The sequence below is a fragment of the Nerophis lumbriciformis genome, linkage group LG20, assembly GCF_033978685.3.
Source record: "Nerophis lumbriciformis linkage group LG20, RoL_Nlum_v2.1, whole genome shotgun sequence".
Taxonomy (NCBI): Eukaryota; Metazoa; Chordata; class Actinopteri; order Syngnathiformes; family Syngnathidae; genus Nerophis; species Nerophis lumbriciformis.
The window spans coordinates 29,964,510-29,987,533 of NC_084567.2; the positions used below are offsets into that span (position 1 = coordinate 29,964,510).

Below are 23,024 nucleotides of genomic sequence, written 5' to 3' on the forward strand. Positions count from 1 at the left end.
CTCGGCCACAAAAGAAGGCATCTGTACGGTTGCTATGGCAATGACAGACTATTCTCATAACTGGCAAGTTGCAGATTGTACTCGCACATTTTGAAAACAGGATTTTTAAGGTTGCATGAAATTTATATCAGAGTTTGCGATTATGTTGCGGGACATCAACGCGACATGAACACACAACAGCATCAATCATCTCTAACTGGAAACAATGTGTATGTTTGTGTAAAAGTGAAGGACTACTAAACAAGATGAATGATAAACAACTTCTCATTGGACGTACATGTGAGTTTTGAGTAATCTGGGGGATAAAACCATTCACCCGAAAGTCCCTCTGAGTGACAGTGTTAAAGTCCGTTTGGGGTAGTGGTGGGTTCCTTTCTGCTTGAATATTGTCTCTGCAATCAAACGATTACAACACAAATTAGTGTGTGCCTCAAATGCAATACATTAAAAAAAACACACACACACACAACACACCCGCTCTGCCAGAGAATACGAAGACGAGGCAGGAGGGATCATTAGTGTCGTTACCTTAGCAAATTTGCTGCCACATTTAACGAGCAAAAAAGTGACACATCTTGTGGAGACTTTAAAAGAACTTGTATCACTTTTCTCAACAAGCACTGGATGCTGCTACTTTTAAGAGTGACCCGATTCAATATTGATAATGGATATTGGTCTAATACCAGCAAAAAAAACAAGTATTAGATGATATTGGACTGCATTTAAAATGGTGTTTACTTGTGCAAACCTGGACAGCCAGTTAACATCTAAATGTCCTCCAGTAAGCACACAAGGTTGGTATTTTCTTGTATTTTACTCAAGTAATTAGGACCATGATAGGCTATAGGCTACTAGGAGCTAACACTACAACAGCTAATCACACAATAGCACACACTAGACATAATAATAATAATAATAATAATAATAATACGTATTAAGTGTCCTTAATTGAACAATATTGCAGTCTAAAACAGCACATTTGTCAACATAAACAATTATAAAATAATTATAGTTGCATATTACGTATACATACAAAGTCTTTAAGGCAAAACATCCAGTAACAAACGTGTCCGCATCATTCAACTTACCGTGTCATAGGCTTCATGAATTAGTTTCAGCTTTCGATTTTAGTTATGTCGACAACCTCCTTAATTGAACAATATTGCAGTCTAAAACAGCACATTTGTCAACATAAACAATTATCAAATAATTAATAGTTTCATATTACTTACAAATACAAAGTCTTTAAGGCAAAATATCCCGTAACAAACGCGTCCGCATCATTCAACTTACCGCATCATAGGCTTCATGAAATAGTTTCAGTTTTGTTATGTCGACAAGCTCCTTAATTGAACAATATTGCAGTTTAAAACAGCACATTTGTCAACATAAACAATTATAAAATAATTATAGTTGCACATTACGTACACATACAAAGTCTTTAAGGCAAAACATCCAGTAACAAACGCGTCCGCATCATTCAACTTACCGTGTCATAGGCTTTATGAATTAGTTTCAGCTTTCGATTTTAGTTATGTCGACAACCTCCTTAATTGAACAATATTGCAGTCTAAAACAGCACATTTGTCAACATAAACAATTATCAAATAATTATAGTTTCATATTACTTACACATACAAAGTCTTTAAGGCAAAATATCCCGTAACAAACGCGTCCGCATCATTCAACTTACCGCATCATAGGCTTCATGAATTAGTTTCAGTTTTGTTATGTCGACAACCTCCTTAATTGAACAATATTGCAGTCTAAAACAGCACATTTGTCAACATAAACAATTATAAAATAATTATAGTTGCATATTACGTACACATACAAAGTCTTTAAGGCAAAACATCCAGTAACAAACGCGTCCGCATCATTCAACTTACCGTGTCATAGGCTTTATGAATTAGTTTCAGCTTTCGATTTTAGTTATGTCGACAACCTCCTTAATTGAACAATATTGCAGTCTAAAACAGCACATTTGTCAACATAAACAATTATCAAATAATTATAGTTTCATATTACTTACACATACAAAGTCTTTAAGGCAAAATATCCCGTAACAAACGCGTCCGCATCATTCAACTTACCGCATCATAGGCTTCATGAATTAGTTTCAGTTTTGTTATGTCGACAACCTCCTTAATTGAACAATATTGCAGTCTAAAACAGCACATTTGTCAACATAAACAATTATAAAATAATTATAGTTGCATATTACGTACACATACAAAGTCTTTAAGGCAAAACATCCAGTAACAAACGCGTCCGCATCATTCAACTTACCGTGTCATAGGCTTTATGAATTAGTTTCAGCTTTCGATTTTAGTTATGTCGACAACCTCCTTAATTGAACAATATTGCAGTCTAAAACAGCACATTTGTCAACATAAACAATTATCAAATAATTATAGTTTCATATTACTTACACATACAAAGTCTTTAAGGCAAAATATCCCGTAACAAACGCGTCCGCATCATTCAACTTACCGCATCATAGGCTTCATGAATTAGTTTCAGTTTTGTTATGTCGACAACCTCCTTAATTGAACAATATTGCAGTCTAAAACAGCACATTTGTCAACATAAACAATTATAAAAGAATTATAGTTGCATATTACGTACACATACAAAGTCTTTAAGGCAAAACATCCAGTAACAAACGCGTCCGCATCATTCAACTTACCGTGTCATAGGCTTCATGAATTAGTTTTAGCTTTTGATTTTAGTTTTGTCGACAACCTCCTTAATTGAACAATATTGCAGTCTAAAACAGCACATTTGTCAACATAAACAATTATAAAATAATTATAGTTGCATATTACCTATACATACAAAGTCTTTAAGGCAAAACATCCAGTAACAAACGTGTCCGCATCATTCAACTTACCGTGTCATAGGCTTCATGAATTAGTTTCAGCTTTCGATTTTAGTTGTCGACAACCTCCTTAATTGAACAATATTGCAGTCTAAAACAGCACATTTGTCAACATAAACAATTATCAAATAATTATAGTTGCATATTACGTACCCATACAAAGTCTTTAAGGCAAAATATCCAGTAACAAACGCGTCCGCATCATTCAACTTACCGCGTCATAGGCTTGATGAATTAGTTTCAGCTTTTGATTTTAGTTATGTCGACAACCTCCTTAATTGAACAACATTGCAGTCTAAAACAGCACATTTGTCAACATAAACAATTATCAAATAATTATAGTTGCATATTACTTACACATACAGAGTATTTAAGGCAAAATATCCAGTAACAAACGCGTCCGCATCATTCAACTAACCGCGTCATAGGCTTCATGAATTAGTTTCAGCTTTTGATTTTAGTTATGTCGACAACCTCCTTAATTGAACAACATTGCAGTCTAAAACAGCACATTTGTCAACACAAACAATTATCAAATAATTATAGTTGCATATTACTTACACATAGAGTCTTTAAGGCAAAATATCCAGAAACAAACGCATCCGCATCATTCAACATACCGTGTAATAGGCTTCATGAATTAGTTTCAGCTTTTGATTTTAGTTTTGTCGACAACCTCCTTAATTGAACAATATTGCAGTCTAAAACAGCACATTTGTCAACATAAACAATTATCAAATAATTATAGTTGCATATTACTTAAACATACAGAGTCTTTAAGGCAAAATATTCAGTAACAAACGCGTCCGCATCATTCAACATACCGTGTCATAGGCTTCATGAATTAGTTTCAGCTTTTGATTTTAGTTTTGTCGACAACCTCCTTAATTGAACAATATTACAGTCTAAAACAGCACATTTGTCAACATAAACAATTATCAAATAATTATAGTTGCATATTACTTACACATACAGAGTCTTTAAGGCAAAATATCCAGTAACAAACGCGTCCGCATCATTCAACTTACCGCGTCATAGGCTTCATGAATTAGTTTCAGCTTTCGATTTTTAGTTATGTCGACAACCGCTTATGTCAACATCAGTCAGCCAGTCTTGAAGGGCGTCAACACAAACGGATCCACGGCAATATTGTCAGACCGTCTAGCGCAGTGGTCCTCAAACTTTTTCCACCAACAGAAAACACTTGGCTCTCCAAGTACCACCATAATGACAACGCTAAAATACAGTAGCGTAGTAGGCCTAAGTGTTCATTAAAAACAAGGCAGAGGTTTTATATAACAAGCGTATCTAAAATGTTTGGCCACTGTAACATTACACACAGTTTGAACAGTAACACTGTGTTGGAATATAGTAAAATAAAACACTGTACTTTAATCAAGTGATTATTTGCCGGACCACTAGATGGAGCCCGCGTACCACTTGTGGTGCACATACCAGTTTGAGAATCACTGCTCTATAGCAGTGTTTTTCAACCACTGTGTGCCGTGAGATAGTGTCTGGTGTGCCGTGGGAAATTTTGCAACTTTACCTAATTGGTCCCAAAAAATATTTTTTTGCAAATCAATAATTATAATCTGCAAATAATGTGCTGTTAACGAGTGTCTGTGCTGTTTATAGAGCTCGGCAGAATAACCGTGTAATACTCCAGGTCAGTAGGTGGCAGCAGGTAGTTCATTGCTTTGTAGAAGTTGGAAAGTGTCGAGGATGGTTTGTCGTGATCCCAATATGCAGAGCACAGCGGCGTGCAGGTAAAATGGTATGCAATGATTAAACCAAAAATTAACAAAAGGGAAATGAAAAGGCACTTAGGGATGGCTATGCAAAACGAAAGCAAAACTGAACTTGCGACAAGGTAAACAAAAACAGAATGCTGGACAACAGCAAAGACTTACAGCGTGTGGAGCGGAGATGGCGTCCACAAAGTACATCCGTACATGACATGACAATCAACAATGTCCCCACAAAAAAGGATAGCGTACGCACAACTTAAAATAGTCTTGATTGCTAACACAACGCAGGTCGGGCAATAGCACTCAAAGGAAGGCGTGAAGCTGGAACAGGAAAACAAACAACAAAACAGGAAGGAAGGGTCACCAAAATAACAGCGCAAGACAGGAACTAAAGCACTACACACAGGAAAACAACAACAGACTCAAAATAAGGCACGACGACCTGGTGGAGTTTCATTTTTGAACCTTTTCTGCTGGTGGTGTGCCTCCGTATTTTCTTTATTAAAAAAATGTGCATTGGCTCAAAAAAGGTTGAAAATCACTGCTCTATAGGATGTTGCAATGCAGATTCACTCAAGTTCTTTGTCCAATCCCCGCACATTTTATACTATTGTTGTCACATTTCCGCTCATACGGGTTGTCCTCGAGTGGCGTTCAAACGCGCAACTGCCTTACCAATATAATGTCTCCACGTTTGGTTCAACGGCTAATTTCAGTTTTGTTTATGTCGCCGAACGCTAGGTCAACATAAGCGGTTTGCACTGTATTGTTGGACTATTACCATCAATAGTGTACAATTACTAACCACTTCCTGATAATATGCAATTAAAAAGATGTGTGTATTATTAATAATACTCACCTTACTATCTGGGCAATTCTTCTTTCCAAAAGCTCTGACCTAATGCCTGGAGAAAATGAAGAAATAAGTTAGCATGTTCTGTATATTTGTGTAACAGTGAATTACGACAGCTAATAACAATAAGAAGAAAATGTACAAACCCCGTTTCCATATGAGTTGGGAAATTGTGTTAGATGTAAATTTAAACGGAATACAATGATTTGCAAATCATTTTCAACCCATATTCAGCTGAATATGCTACAAAGACAACATATTTGATGTTCAAACTGATAAACTTTTTTTTTTTGCAAATAATCATTAACTTAAGAATTTGATGTCAGCAACACGTGACAAAGTTGGGAAAGGTGGCAATAAATACTGATAAAGTTGAGGAATGCTCATCAAACACTTATTTGGAACATCCCACAGGTGAACAGGCAAATTGGGAACAGGTGGGTGCCATGATTGGGTATAAAAGTAGATTCTATGAAATGCTCAGTCATTCACAAACAAGGATGGGGCGAGGGTTACCACTTTGTCAACAAATGCGTGAGCAAATTGTTGAACAGTTTAAGAAAAACCTTTCTCAACCAGATATTGCAAGGAATTTAGGGATTTCACCATCTACGGTCCGTAATATCATCAAAGGGTTCAGAGAATCTGAAGAAATCACTGCACGTAAGCAGCTAAGCCTGTGACCTTCGATCCCTCAGGCTGTACTGCATCAACAAGCTACATCAGTGTGTAAAGGATATCACCACATGGGCTCAGGAACACTTCAGAAACCCACTGTCAGTAACTACAGTTGGTCGCTACATCTGTAAGTGCAAGTTAAAACTCTACTATGCAAGGCGAAAACCGTTTATCAACAACACCCAGAAACGCCGTCGGCTTTGCTGGGCCTGAGCTCATCTAAGATGGACTGATACAAAGTGGAAAAGTGTTCTGTGGTCTGACGAGTCCACATTTCAATTGTTTTTGGAAACTGTGGACCAAAGAGGAAAAGAACCATCCGGATTGTTATAGGCGCAAAGTTGATAAGCCAGCATCTGTGATGGCATGGGGGTGCATTAGTGCCCAAGACATGGGTAACTTACACATCTGTGAAGGCGCCAATAATGCTGAAAGGTACACAGATTTTGGAGCAACATATGTTGCCATCCAAGCAACGTTACCAAGGGCGCCCCTGCTTATTTCAGCAAGACAATGCCAAGCCATGTGTTACATCAATGTGGCTTCATAGTAAAAGAGTGCGGGTACTAGACTGGCCTGCCTGTAGTCCAGACCTGTCTCCCATTGAAAATGTGCGGCGCATTATGAGGCCTAAAATACCACAACTGAGACCCCCGGACTGTTGAACAACTTAAGCTGTACATCAAGCAAGAATGGAAAATAATCCCACCTGAGAAGCTTAAAAAATGTGCCTCCTCAGTTCCCAAACGTTTACTGAGTGTTGTTAAAAGGAAAGGCCATGTAACACTGTGGTGAACATGCCCTTTCCCAACTACTTTGGCACGTGTTGCAGCTATGAAATTCTAAGTTAATTATTATTTGCAAAAAAAAAATAAAGTGTATGAGTCTTTGTAGTGCATTCAATTGAATATGGGTTGAAAAGGATTTGCAAATCATTGTATTTCGTTTATATTTACGTCTAACACAATTTCCCAACTCATATGGAAACGGGGTTTGTATATACATACCCCGCAGTCTCACTCCTGGACTTCTAGGAGGTGCAAAAGATGCCTTCAAAGTTGTGACATTCTCCATCTTAGCCTCCGGGTTCATAGTGAATATTCCTTTGTGTCCTCGTCGCAGTAATTGTTCCCTCGTCTCCTGCACGTCGGTAACGTTCTGCGTGAAATTGATTTTTTCCTTTGTCTCCTCCTTCTTGTTTTTTTTCTGCATGAATATGAATTAAAAGTGGGCAAATTAATCCAAAAATTGAAGGAAGCATCGGTATCAAATCGACGGTAACATGATGAGCTCAATAGTTTTCAGTTCTTTGCTATGTTTATTTTTACAAATGTGTGTTGTTTTTTTTTGTTAACATGTTGATATTGTTAAAATTATGTGGGTGTACCTGGTTTTTTGTTAATAACGCACACTGAATTGTTAGAAAACTGCAGCAATATTTTACACACAGAATAAAGTAAATCCAATTAATCTGCGCCACACAAAGGTAAAAACACATTTTACAGAAAATCATGATAGTTTAACATGCAGAAAACAATGTGAAATACATATAAATCAGTTTTAACTTTACTGAACACTTGTTGGCAACACAGAAAGCAGGCTGCAGGGGAGAACCATGCGGACGCCACTTTTGTAATTTACTAAGTTTTTTCTTGAATTCAATAGTGTTTCTCACTGTCTTGATCAAAGTGCTGTCACTCACAACTTTCTTTGGTCCCAGGGTGGATTATTTTGCGGTTGTACTCAATATATAAAAAAAAAAAAAGCGCAGCAACTGTGTCACCAACACGTTGGACTAGCAGTGCTTCTCAAATATTTTCTGTTACGCCACATATCTCAAATAAGGGTGGTATTTGCTTATTTTCTGTCTGATAAGATAATTCTTCTCACTAAGCAGATTTTATGTTAGAGTGTTTTACTTGTTTTAAGGGTTTTGGGCCTAACTGATCTAAGTAAGATATTACAGCTTGTTGCTGAGATTTGATGACCTATATTGAGTAAAACATGCTTGAAACTAGAATATCAACTGTTGCAAAGCTGTGTCATCAACACTCACAAGTATAAAACTACTTTTTTAAAGTAATAATTTCTTACTTCAAGCATGAAAAAAAAAATCATGATGCCGAGCGCATAACATTATGTCAAGATAATGGCACTAGCATTTACTTAATTTAAGAATATTTTTCAACATATTGAGCAAAAATGTCTCTTTTTCTACCAAGAAAAGTGCACTTGTTATTAGTGATAATATACTTATTTTAAGGTATTTTGGGTTAATGGAGGTTAGCTAATTTTACTGGTTTTAGAAAGTCTTGACAAGCCAAATTTTCTTGTTCTAATGGCAGATAATTTTGCTTAGTTCAAATAAAATACCCCTAATTTTTGTATTCTTTTTTGTTTTTGAACACTGATTTTTTGCAGTGTAGTAGCCTATAGCCTACCCTGTCTACCTTTTGTAAATGACTTGACTAAAATACAGGAAAATACCAACTATGTGTGCTTATTGGAGGACATTTAGATGTAACTGGCTTCAATTTCGGATAAGGACACCACTAGTGACGTTCGACCAATTAAAGGTAAGATGACAAACTCTTTCAATGATCTCAAAACATGTCAAGTATTGATGTCAGTATTGCTATTGGCAGTACTAGCACTATTTTACTTGGCATCTGTCCAAACTTTTTTCCAGCGAGGGCCGCAAACACAAAAAGGACACTTTGATATGTTTTGTGCATTAAATATGCTATATCTATGTCGGTCAATGTATACTAAGCCAGTGATTCTCAAACTGTGGTACACGTGCCACTAGTGGTATGCCAAATAATTGCTTAATTAAATATTCCATCACAGTGTTACTGTTCAAAATGTGTGTATTGTTACCATGGCCAAAAAATATTAAATATACTGTGGAGGATGCATATATGTTTAAGAGTTCTTTCTTTTTACATAACCATGTTTTTTTTAGTTTTCCTTTGTATATTCTATCAGTTTCTTTCGACATTTTAGATGCCTGGTTAGTGTCTTCACCTTTGGAATGTGAACTACAACCACCACTCTTTTTCTTCATCAGTGTTGCAAGGGGGGAGATGGGGCCTTTCTTTGTGTGCAAGGAGTGGGCTTTTCCGTTTGAATGTCAGATCAACTAGAGTAGCCTATATGAATGTATTGGTTAAGTTGACCTCCTAAAGCTTTAGTAAAACTTGAAAATATTCCAATTCTGTCTTGATGGTCCTTCTTACTCAGCATATAGGTCATCGAAAGAATTTGGGATTGACCAGTAACTTAGATTCCCTGGTAGGAAGAGCTGGTCGATGCAATACTTATTAAATAAAACCTCTGCCTTGATTTCAATTGATATCTAGGCCTACTACACTACTGTATTTTATTGTTAGGCATTCTGGTCAAGTTTTTTTCTGAGGTGGTACTTGGTAAGTTTGAGAACCACTGTGCTAAGCTATTAGACAAAAATCCTAGCTTCGAGTTATAGGTGATAAAGAAAGTTAGATAATGATATGTCTTGCCGCAGGACTGCACAATCTACCAAGTCAAATTTCTTGCGTGTTAAATATTCTGATTCTCAATATACAGTACAGGCCAAAAGTTTGGACACACCTTCTCATTCAATGCGTGTTCTTTATTTTCATGACTATTTACATTGTAGATTGTCACTGAAGGCATCAAAACTATGAATGAACACGTGGAGTTTTGTACTTAACAAAAAAAGGTGAAATAACTGAAAACATGTTTTATATTCTAGTTTCTTCAAAACAGCCCCCCTTTGCTCTGATTACTGCTTTGCACACTCTTGGCATTCTCTCGATGAGCTTCAACCTGAAATGGTTTACACTTCACAGGTGTCATAGTTTTGACGCGTTCAGTGACAATCTACAATGTAAATAGTCATGAAAATAAAGACAACTAATTCAAATGAGAAGGTGTGTCCAAACTTTTGGCCTGTACTGTATATTTATTGTGTTGAAATATGTCCAGGGCCAATTAAAAACGAGCTGTGGGCCACACTTTGGTCACCCCTGTTTTAACTGGTAACTCAAGCTACCTTTCTTCCAACTTTATATTGCTGCTGCAACACATAAGCTTTGTGAACTTATTCAGTGTACTTGTTTAGGCCTCGTGATCAATTTAATATTTAATGCCAAGTGTATGAATTATTAAAACTGCAATGACGACGAAGATGTACCTTAATTCTGTCAAAGTAAACTGAGTCATGAAACAAAGCTTTATCAAATGTTATCTGGACTTTGATTTTTTTTTTTTGTCTGTTCTTAATATATTAAACCAACTATTACAATATATACGTTTCTCCTCAATCGACTTTATTGCACGATTTATAGTGTGTGTAATAATGACACCGATCTGCGACGTATATTTGCATGGACGCTGACTTCGTTGTAAATAATAATTTAGTTATTAAAATAATAATAATAATTCCAATGAAATGTGTAATAATACTTGAATAAAAACGTAAGTATTTGGGTAGTATTTAAAGTAAAAATAAAAAAATGAACATATTTGTCTCTTTGCGAAACATGTTCGGAGAGAAAAAAAACCCGCCAAAACTCGAAAATCCAGCAATTGTTATATTTTCTAATATTTTTCCACTTAAAATATAAATGTGAGGATCATATATTGAGTTTTAAATCGCATAAACTCGTAAGCGTAACTTCTAGCTAGAACGGCGGAAATTATAAATACAAAATCATACTCAAATCTATATTTGTACTTCCGGTTCCGTTGACTATTTTTTACAAACGTGTATTTAAAAACTCACCTGGTCTGCGTCATGTTGATTTATGTCGACGGCCTTGTTCTCTTCGGTCCACATGGTATCTGAATCTGTGGGACAAATTTCTTATTAAAAAGATATATTAAACATATATAGCATATTCCGATAAATGTCTGAACTATGAACTGCTTTTCGAGTAAAAGTAACGTCGAGCAGCTGGTAAAAATGTACGTCCTCTATTACTGTGGGCGGAAGTGTCTCCATGGTAACGGAGATACAAATCCGGTATGAGAGATTTATTGAGCAGAAAAACAGAATATTATATTATACTAGAAGAGGGAATTCCTGAAGGAATTGCGTGTGAATGAACTGAACTGAAATGCTGACAGAATGTAGTATGAATGTAAGAATAGTTTGAATGTTGGAATGGTTTGAATAAATTGAAGAGCTGACGCTGAACTGAAATGCTAATGAAATGTAGGGTGAAGGTGTGTTGTCTGCCTAATTGTAAATAATGCAGACGAGGCGTGTTGGCTGGGTTCTTAACGTTTACTCACAAAAAGCGTGCTCATGGCATGACAACATACAACCTCCACCGGGCTACCGCGCATGCTCGTCACTACTGTTGCATGCTGGGTAGGGTAGTTCTCATATTCCCTAGCGAATAACATCACAAAGGTAGAAATGGTCCAAATGTTGAAATCGTTTAAACGCTGTAATGGTTTCAAATGTTGGAATGGTTTGAATGTTGAAGAGTTTGAATTTCCAGGAAAAACGGAATTTGTTTTGGAACTTGGGAAAGTATTAGTTTGAATTTCCAGGATAAGAGGAATGTGGTTTTTTTTATTGATTGATTGATTGAAACTTTTATTAGTATATTGTACAGTATAGTACAGTGGTCCCCAACTACCGGGCCGCGGCCCGGTACCGGTCCGTGAATCGATTGGTACCGGGCCGCACAAGAAAAAAATAAAAATAAAATTTTTTATTAAATCAACATAAAAAACAAAAGATACACTTACAATTAGTGCACCAATCCAAAAAACCTCCCTCCCCCATTTACACTCATTCACACTCATTCACACAAAAGGGTTGTTTCTTTCTGTTATTAATATTTCTGGTTCCTACATTAAATATCAATATAGATCAATACAGTCTGCAGGGATACAGTCCGTAAGCACACATGATTGTATTTTTTTATGACGGTCATTTATTTCAAGCGTTGACCGGTCCGCAGTTACAAAAAGGTTGGGGACCACTGGTATAGTACATATTCCGTACAATTGACCACTAAATGGTAACACCCGAATAAGTTTCTGAACTTGTTTAAGTCGGGGCCCAAGTAAATCAATTCATGGTAAAATGTTGAATAGCTGCGATGGCCGGGAATCGAACCCGGGTCAACTGCTTGGAAGGCAGCTATGCTCACCACTATACCACCATCGCACATGATTTAGTATTGGAATGGTTTCAATAGGTGGAAAAGTGTGGGAATTGTGCAACTTGGAAAAATGTCCCATTCATTTCAATGGGAACTTCCTGGAATTTTGGGAAAAGCGGGGATTTTTTGAAAATGATTAGGAGCATGAATGTCCTTCCATCCATCCATTTTCCACCGCTTATTCCCTTCGGGGTCGCGGGGGGCGCCAGAGCCCATCTCAGCTACAATCGGGCGGAAGGCGGCGTACACCCTGGACAAGTCGCCACCTCATGAATGTCCTGAATGAGCTAAATTGGTTGGTGTTAAAATTGTTTAAATCGGGCAATAAATGTTAAAGTAGTAAATGGTATTAGGGAATTTAGGGAAAAATAAATACATTTTTTGTAAAATGGTAAAAAACTTGAATGGTATGAATAAGTTGAAATGGTTGGTGTTGCAATTTTTCAAATCGGCCGAGAAATGTTGAAGTAGTAACATGTTGAATTGAAAAATGGTATTACGGAATTCCTGGAATTTCGGGAAAACTGGGAATGTTTCCAGGTCAAAAAACAAGGAATGTTTTCACGGTGCAACGGTTGAAGTAGGTTGAAAAATGTGGAAGGAGTAGTCGCCAGAAAAAACGGTGGAAATAGGGCTTTGGAAAAGCAGGAATTCTGGAAAATCCTGGAATTTTTTTCGAACTTGGAAAAATATTAGTTTGATTTTCCAGAATGGTGGAATGTGTTGAAAGTGGAATGGTTTGAATAGGTTGAACAATGTGGGAATGGTGAGAGTTTGAAAAATGGCCAATTCATTTTGAATAGGAAAAATGTCCCGGAAAAGCTGGAATTCTGGGAAATCTGGGAATTTTTGGAATTTTTCCAGAGAAAGCCAGCGATTCCCGAATAGGCTGAACAGTTTGAAGTTGGAACGGTTTGAATTGGGTGAAAAATGTGGAAGGTAGAGTGCACCAAAATCTGGAGAAGAAGAATAAGTTGAATAATAAATAGATACATTTTGGTGTAGAAAATATGTGTGAATGCTTTGGAGCATTCACACAATTAGTTCAATATACACGTATTTTAGGCCACTGATAAATCAAAACCAACATTTGCAGTAAACGAAGACATACATTTTATTGTATCTCTCTCAAAATGGAATGATTATATTTGTAGTAACATTTTTGAATATGGATTCCATGTTCATTCTACTCAACTACTGTAATGTTGTGCACGCGTATAAAAGTGTTTCGTTATTAAAAAAGGCACAACAATGGTTTTGTTTTTGCGAACGATTAAAAAGTGTGATTCAGTTTCAGTTTCAGTTCATTTCGAACATGCATATGATACAATGTAATTCATCACATATTTCCAGTTGTGTCATTACAGCACGTCCGAAAAGGAGTAGGAAGAAGCAGAGCTTATTTAATCCTACCCCTTTTCATACCATGGCAATTTTATCCAATTTCCTTGTTCTCTGTAACATAACAGTGAATAAATAAATAATAATAAAATAATACAGCACAGTAAGTAAACAAATATTAAATACATAAATTATCTTTGTCTCAATAAAAAAAAAAGGGTTCAAGATGTTCATCATAATTCTTGTTCTGTGTACTTTGTGAACACTTGTAGTTTGAACAGTCTCTTAAACTGAATCATATTGGTTAGAGATGTCCGATAATAATTCGGCCTGCCGATTATCGGTATCGTTTTTTTATTATTGGTATCGTTTTTTGGTTTTTTTTATTAAATCAACAAAAAAAACACAAGATACACTTACAATTAGTACACCAACCCAGAAAACCTCCCTCCCCCATTCACACTCATTCACACAAAAGGGTTGTTTCTTTCTGTTATTAATATTCTGGTTCCTACATTATATATCAATATATATCAATACAGTCTGCAAGGGATACAGTCCGTAAGCACACATGATTGTGCGTGCTGCTGGTCCACTAATTGTACTAACCTTTAACAGTTAATTTTACTCATTTTCATTAATTACTAGTTTCTATGTAACTGTTTTTATATTGTTTTATTTTCTTTTTTATTCAAGAAAATGTTTTTAATTTATTTATCTTATTTTATTTTTATTTTTATTTTTAAAAAGGACCTTATCTTCACCATACCTGGTTGTCCAAATTAGGCATAATAATGTGTTAATTCCACGACTGTATATATTTGTATCGGTTGATATCGGTATCGGTAATTAAGGGTTTGGTCAATATCGGAATATCGGATATCGGCAAAAAGCCATTATCGGACAGCCCTAATATTGGTGCTTTGTTTGATTTCTTTCCTTAATCCGTTCCATAATTGAATTCCACATACTGATATGCTAAAGGTTTTAAGTGTTGTACGAGCATACAAATGTTTTAAATTAGATTTTCCTCTGAGGTTGTATTTCTCTTTTGTCAAGAAGAATTGTTGTACATCCTTGGGTAGCAGGTTATAGTTTGCTTTGTACATCATTTTAGCTGTTTGCAAATGCACCAAATCGTTGAATTTCAATTTTTGTGATTTAATAAGTAAAGGGTTTGTATGTTCTCTATATCCAACATTATGTATTATTCTAATAGCTCTTTTTTGTAACACCGTTAGTGAATGAAGCGCACATCTTCCTTCAAAGAAGCGGCTCGAGTAAAAATGTGTTTTCTATACAATGTTAAATTCTCCCCAGAGGTGCAATTAAAGGAAACAACAACACTCACACTGCTGTCGTTTGATCACTTGTAAGACATGTAATTACATGTAATTATTCATCCATTACATCTTCATCTATTATTACTCTCACAATGGGAAGGGGCCTGGAACACTTGTTTTCTCCACTTACAATATTTTTTGTTAATATTTACATAAAATACTTTATATTTGTTATTTAGATGCAATATTTGTGTTGTTATTTAAATAGAATATTGTTGTTGTTATTTACAAATATAGTTTTGTTGTTATTGACAGAAATGTGCATTAGTGCATCATTTTTAGTTTTATCAGTCTGACTATATTTTGTAGAGTCCAGATGCAGAGACGGCAGGTAAAAATATATTTGATGTCAAAAAACAAAGGAAGCATTAACACTTGGAAGAGAGAACACATGAAACAAGCAAAACAATTGATTAATGATTGCCAGCAGGTGAGTATCCAAATCACAAACTGAAGCCTGAAGTAAAGTGACATGGAAACAAAGGGAGACAGGAAGTAGAATGAAAAATAAAGGCGTTGGGCAGGTAATAATACAAAATGCAGGAGGCTAACAATAATCAAACTGTCATGTGGAGTCAAGCAAGATTTTTGTTCACTTTTTATTTTTGTGAAACGATTTTTATTAGAGATGTCCGATAAATGCCTTGAAATGTAATATCGGAAATTATCGGTATCATTTTTTATTTTTTTATTAATTTTTTTATTAAATCAACATAAAAAACACACAAGATACACTTACAATTAGTGCACCAACCCAAAAAACCTCCCTCTCCCATTCACACTCATTCACACTCATTCACACAAAAGGGTTGTTTATTTCTGTTATTAATATTTTGGTTCCTACATTATATATCAATATATATCAATACAGTCTGCAAGGGATACAGTCCGTAAGCACACATGATTGTGCGTGCTGCTGGTCCACTAATAGCACTAACCTTTAACAGTTAATTTTACTCATTTTCATTAATTACTAGTTTCAATGTAACTGTTTTTATATTGTTTTACTTTCTTTTTTATTCAAGAAAATATTTTTAATTTATTTTTATTTTTTTTATTTAATTTATTTTTTTTAAAGTACTTTATCTTCACCATACCTGGTTGTCCAAATTAGGCATAATATTGTGTTAATTCCACGACTGTATATATCGGTTGATATCGGTATCGGTAATTAAAGAGTTGGACAATATCGGAATATCGGATATCGGCAAAAAGCCATTATCGGACATCCCTAATTTTTATACTTTATTAATCTAACGCGAATCAAATTTGATGCATGTTTTGTACTAAAATCATTTAGTGGGAAATAAATTAATACACAATTTATGTTTTTAGTGCAAAATAACAAATTTAACATAACAGAAACATAAATTAGCAAGCCATCCTGAATCTAAGATGGTTGCCTTCCAAGACCATAAGTCAGGCCTGGGCAATTAGTTTTACTCGTGGGGCCAAATTTTGAGAAAAAAAAATGTGTCTGGGGGCCGGTCTGTCTGACTTTTAGGAACACTAATACAAAACCTCACAATAATGTCTGATTGAAAGCTAAAAACATGATAAACAGAATGGAATTTTACGTTGTTTTTTTTTACTGAATGAGACACCCAGAATGTACATAAAAATAAAAAAAAAAGCGGGATTTACAATATTAACTATTGTCAGAATAATTGTATCTAAGTTTTCACAAAACTTTGTGTTTCAATGAGTTCCCGGGGAGCAGACAAAAGCTGTCTTTGAGCTTACCAATCAAAAGGCTTGTAAAACTCCACTGTGTAGGGTGGGAAGCGACATGAAGGTGTCGGTTTCTTTGATGTATTGTAATCCATAGGAAGATTTTGTCTTGACCCGAGATCTACAAAGCGGAGAGGAAGAAGGACCTGACCCCCCTCCAGGCACCTTTTGTTTGAAGTGTTTTGTGACCAGCGGCTGTTTACGACCCCTGTCCCTTTAAAAACAGCTGTTGCCATGTAATCAGCGAAAGTCGTACAATCTTCCGTCAGAGCGTGGTGGGACACTGTAGAAGGGTACAGTGTCTACGCGTTTCTCCTCATTGAGCCAAATTTAATTCCGTCTCTGTTTAATTCCTTGCCTCTTTGTCTGTTTAATAGATGTCATCAGTGTTTGAACCTGACAACTATGACCGATAAAACATTGAATATTGACAACATATGAACGTCACACCCCCTCTCGGTCGACATATTTTACAATCAAGCGAAACACAACAAAAATGCAACAAACACAGTGAAATATGAACGCGGAGGGTAAAAAAAAAAACCCACCTTCAATCTGATACATCTGATATATCACTAAGCTTTAGAAATGCGTTGTAAAAATCTCCTTCTGCGTCTGTCCCTGACAGTGTTGGGTTAGTTACTGAAAACCATTAACTTATTTCAAAAGTTACTCAGTTATTAAGTTACTTACACCAAAAAGTAATGCGTTACTGAGAAAATTAACTATTTAGTTACTTCTTTTTTTTTCTTCTTTTTTTTTTAAAGCTCCCATTAATGCCCTTTTAGCCTTCATTTCAGTACTGTTATTGCACTGGAGAATAATACAATCTGTTGATCAACTTGGCATGCATTTGCATCACTGAACTCTGCTAAGCAATGTGGTCTACGTACAACACACAAAGACAAAGACATGTTTCGGGCTAGACCAAATTGACAAAACTTTATTAGACTGCATAGACTGTGCTTCACAGATATTGCAAAATATTACACACAATGCTTTACACACACCTTCCCATCTTGCACACATATAAGGATTGTGATACACACATCTTCACATCCTGCACACAGATAACGATTGTGATACACCTATTTTCACACTTTACACACACACTAGGATTGTGATACACGCATCTTTATCTCCAGATTGTTTTTCAAACCTTGCGTTTGCCTAAGTCTGCACATGTAGCCTATACTTTATGCTGTCATTTGTATTTATTTCCAGATTTTTTTTCAAACCTTTTTATTTGTCCCAGATTTTAATTTGTACTGCATGTCATTGTTGACTACTGTGATGTGTTACTTTACCTGACTGTGGTAAAAAAAAATAAACATTTTCAGATAGCAGCATCATTGTTGAGCAGTTTTTGAAAAGATTTCAGGATATTTTTACTTTCCTTACGTATAGGCTCACTTCAAAGTAAACAAATCAAATCAAATCAAATCAACTTTATTTACAATGACGATTGCTGTGGGTTTGCCGATATATTTTGTCAAGTTACAGTAATCATTCATCACATATGCTAAAATGCCCCAAACATGTGATTTCTTATACAAACCCCGTTTCCATATGAGTTGGGAAATTGTGTTAGATGTAAATATAAACGGAATACAATGATTTGCAAATCCTTTTCAAGCCATATTCAATTGAATGCACTACAAAGACAAGATATTTGATGTTCAAACTCATAAACGTTATTATTTTTTGCAAATAATAATTAACTTAGAATTTCATGGCTGCAACATGTGCCAAAGTAGTTGGGAAAGGGCATGTTCACCACTGTGTTACATGGCCTTTCCTTTTAACAACACTCAGTAAACGTTTGGGAACTGAGGAGACACATTTTTGAAGCTTCTCAGGTGGAATTCTTTCCCATTCTTGCTTGATGTACATCTTAAGTTGTTCAACAGTCCGGGGGTCTCCGTTGTGGTATTTTAGGCTTCATTATGCGCCACACATTTTCAATGGGAGACAGGTCTGGACTACAGGCAGGCCAGTCTAGTACCCGCACTCTTTTACTATGAAGCCACGTTGATGTAACACGTGGCTTGGCATTGTCTTGCTGAAATAAGCAGGGGTGTCCATGGTAACGTTGCTTGGATGGCAACATATGTTGCTCCAAAACCTGTATGTACCTTTCAGCATTAATGGCGCCTTCACAGATGTGTAAGTTACCCATGTCTTGGGCACTAATACACCCCCATATCATCACAGATGCTGGCTTTTCAACTTTGCACCTATAACAATCCGGATGGTTCTTTTCCTCTTTGGTCCGGAGGACACGACGTCCACAGTTTCCAAAAACAATTTGAAATGTGGACTCGTCAGACCACAGAACACTTTTCCACTTTGTATCAGTCCATCTTAGATGAGCTCAGGCCCAGCGAAGCCGACGGCGTTTTTGGGTGTTGTTGATAAACGGTTTTAGCCTTGCATAGGAGAGTTTTAACTTGCACTTACAGATGTAGCGACCAACTGTAGTTACTGACAGTGGTTTTCTGAAGTGTTACTGAGCCCATGTGGTGATATCCTTTACACACCGATGTCGCTTGTTGATGCAGTACAGCCTGAGGGATCGAAGGTCATGGGCTTAGCTGCTTATGTGGCAGTGATTTCTCCAGATTCTCTGAACCCTTTGATGATATTACGGACCGTAGATGGTCAAATCCCTAAATTCCTTGCAATAGCTGGTTGAGAAAGGTTGTTCTTAAACTGTTCAACAATTTGCTCACACATTTGTTGACAAAGTGGTGACCCTCGCCCCATCCTTGTTTGTGAATGACTGAGCATTTCATGGAATCTACTTTTATACCCTATCATGGCACCCACCTGTTCCCAATTTGCCTGTTCACCTGTGGGATGTTCCAAATAAGTGTTTGATGAGCATTCCTCAACTTTATCAGTATTTATTGCCACCTTTCCAAACTACTTTGTCACATGTTGCTGGCATCAAATTCTAAAGTTAATGATTATTGGCCCAAAACAAAATGTTTATCAGTTTGAACATCAAATATGTTGTCTTTGTAGCATATTCAACTGAATATGGGTTGAAATTTATTTGCAAATCATTGTATTCCGTTTATATTTACATCTAACACAATTTCCCAACTCATATGGAAACGGGGTTTGTAGTAAAATAGGGTTTTTTACAAATGTGTTTTGTATTTATCACTGTTCTGAGTAACTAACTTCAATAGTGTCTTATCATTTGAAGTCTCTGTGAGTGAGATGACAATTAAACTGCATTTTTACAAATGCTTGCTTTATTTTGATGAATGGGCATATGTTTTGACCTAAGTGTCATTTTGCAAATAATCTAGGAATCAAGAAAACTTAATGTGGTGTTTGGAAAAGTGTGTAAATCCTTTTGAAAAAAGACACGCGGATCGTAAAATTGTGTGTAAGCGAATGGAAAAAACTGTATGTTGTTTCCTTGACGTGCTCGGTTTTTACTCAAAGCTAAATATAACTCCCTGGTCTTGTTCCAGAATATGTGAGACAAAAGCATGGAGCTCGTTGCTGAGGAACTGCAGCGGAGTTGTGGCTGTCAGGCAGCGAGTATTTGTGCAACAAGACTGCAGAACAAGGAAGCGATGTCAGGAATGTGATAAATGTGTTAAAGTTTAATTGTCGAAGTGTTTCATACTAATAAGGTGTAATCATGACAACAGAGTGAGCATTGTCTATGTTATGTAACGTAGTAGTAATTGTAGTAATAATAATAATGTGTGTAAATATGACATAAAATTGTATTATTCTATGGTTGTCATGATACCAGAATTTTAATGGTCAATACCATTACTATTGTAAGTGACTATTGATTATGGAGAGAAGGCATCTCGGCAATCGACTCAGTCCAGTCCAAATAAAAAAGTACATGTCTTCTTAAAAAATGAGGATTAAATTAACCTTAGAGAAAAATCTAATTTACAACATTTGTACGCACGTCTACACTTAAAACCTTTAGCATGTTCATCCATTAAGCAAAGAAGTCAAACAATGTACTAATATGGTCCATATTAGTACACATTAGTCTTTACAAAGTACAAGGAAGAGGAATTTTGATACACATCTGGAATTTTCTTGAAAATGAGATGTGATTTTAGTCATTATTTGAATCATAAATTGCTTAACTATTTATTAAGCGAACTGCTGTATTTGAAGTATATTGATGTAAAATACCATGAATTGATTAACGTGGACCTCGGACTTAAACAAGTTGAAAAACGTATTCGGGTGTTACCATTTCGTGGTCAATTGTACGGAATATGTACTGTACTGTGTAAACTGTAAAATAATGCTATTTGGTAATAGTAGAAAAGAGCATCATACACAAATACAAATAGACGGAGTAGACATAGAAAGGGTAAAATAAACTAGATTTTTGGGAGTATTAATAGATGATCAAATGAACTGGAAATCTCATATACAAAACATACAACATAAGGTGGCAAAAAACATCTCAATACTGAATAAAGCAAAATATGTCATGGGCCAAAAATCACTTCATTTTCTCTACTGCTCGCTAGTGTTACATATCTGAGTTATTGTGCAGAAATATGGGGAAATAACTACAAATGTGCGCTACATTCGCTAACCGTGTTATAAAAAAGATCAGTTAGAATAATACATAATGTTGGATATAGAGAACACACAAACCCTTTATTTATTAAGTCAAAAATATTAAAGTTCGGTGATTAGGTAAAATTGCAAACAGCTAAAATGATGTACAAAGCAAACTATAACCTGCTACCATTCTTCTCAACTAAAGAGGAGAAATATAACCTTAGAGGAAAAAACAATTTAAAACATGTATATGCACGTACAACACTTAGAACTTTTAGCTTATCAGTATGTGGAATTAAATTATGGAATGGATTAAGTAAAGAAGTTAAAAATTGTACTGATATGATCCTGTTTAAGAGGTTGTTCAAAAATAATAGTGCTTACAGAGTACAAAGAAGAAGAATTATGAGAAATACTTTCAACCTTATTGAAAATAAGATATTCTTCATCTCAGGATGTTAATAATGACTGAATTAATTAATTAATTACATATTACAAAACTGTTGTATACTAATTCATAGATGTTATTTTATTATATAAAACGGTCAGTAAATGATTCTATATATTTGTAAACGCTTTGAAGTGGGAAAGGGGTAGGATTAAATAAGCTTTGCTTCTTCCTACTCCTTTTCGGGCATGATGTAAAATGAAATGATATGAAATTGTGTGATGTATTATGATGTAAGTGTGTTCATGTTCGAAATAAACTAAAGAAAACTAAAAAAAAAAAAAAACTGTACTGTTTTATATCAAATATTCTCATCCTTTGCAATATACTGATAAAAGTTTCAATCAATCAATCAATTGTGAAAAAAAAACATGAGAACAGGAAGTGAACATACAGTACAGGCCAAAAGTTTGGACACACCTTCTCATTAACGTGTTCATTTTCTTTATTTTCATGACTTTTAAAGATTGTCACTGAAAGCATCAAAACTATGAATGAACACATGTGGAGTTATGTACTTAACAAAAAAAAGGTGAAATAACTGAAAACACGTTTTATATTCTGGTTTCTTCAAAATAGCCACCCTTTGCTCTGATTACTGTTTTGCATACTCTTGGCATTCTCTCGATTCACCCACATCTGCGGTTCTCCCCAAAGTTTCTCATAGTCATTCTCATTGACATCCCACTGGGATGTGGGATCTGAACCGAGGATGTCGTTGTGGCTTGTGCAGCCCTTTGAGACACTTGTGATTTAGGGCTGTATAAATAAACATTGATTGATTGATTGATAATGATATTTTACATGTGGTTCTTCATGCAAAATAGTGTACTACATACAAACCCTGTTTCCATATGAGTTGGGAAATTGTGTTAGATGTAAATATAAACGGAATACAATGATTTGCAAATCCTTTTCAACCCATATTCAATTGAATGCACTACAAAGACAAGATATTTGATGTTCAAATTTATAAACTTTATTTTTTTTTTGCAAATAATAATTAACTTAGAATTTCATGGCCGCAACACGTGCCAAAGTAGTTGGGAAAGGGCATGTTCACCACTGTGTTACATGGCCTTTCCTTTTAACAACACTCAGTAAACGTTTGGGAACTGAGGAGACACATTTTTTAAGCTTCTCAGGTGGAATTCTTTCCCATTCTTGCTTGATGTACAGCTTAAGTTGTTCAACAGTCCGGGGGTCTCCGTTGTGCTATTTTAGGCTTCATAATGCGCCACACATTT

At 35.6% G+C, this 23,024-nt stretch overlaps 1 protein-coding gene and 1 non-coding gene across 2 annotated transcripts in view; both read right to left on the reverse strand.

Annotated features, from left to right (window-relative positions):
- spag8 (sperm associated antigen 8) overlaps positions 1-23,024 on the reverse strand; it is a 43,860-nt gene that overhangs the window by 15,556 nt on the left and 5,280 nt on the right. Inside the window, exons 2-5 of the mRNA XM_061981063.2 lie at positions 10,953-11,017; positions 7,171-7,369; positions 5,492-5,537; positions 278-392 (exon numbers count right to left, since the gene is read on the reverse strand). Coding sequence (XP_061837047.1) covers positions 278-392; positions 5,492-5,537; positions 7,171-7,369; positions 10,953-11,006 — 414 coding nt within the window. The 5' untranslated portion in view covers positions 11,007-11,017. The remainder of the gene's footprint in view (positions 1-277; positions 393-5,491; positions 5,538-7,170; positions 7,370-10,952; positions 11,018-23,024) is intronic.
- Positions 12,282-12,353, reverse strand: trnag-ucc (transfer RNA glycine (anticodon UCC)). Its single transcript has one exon. It is a non-coding gene; the product is annotated as a tRNA-Gly (tRNA).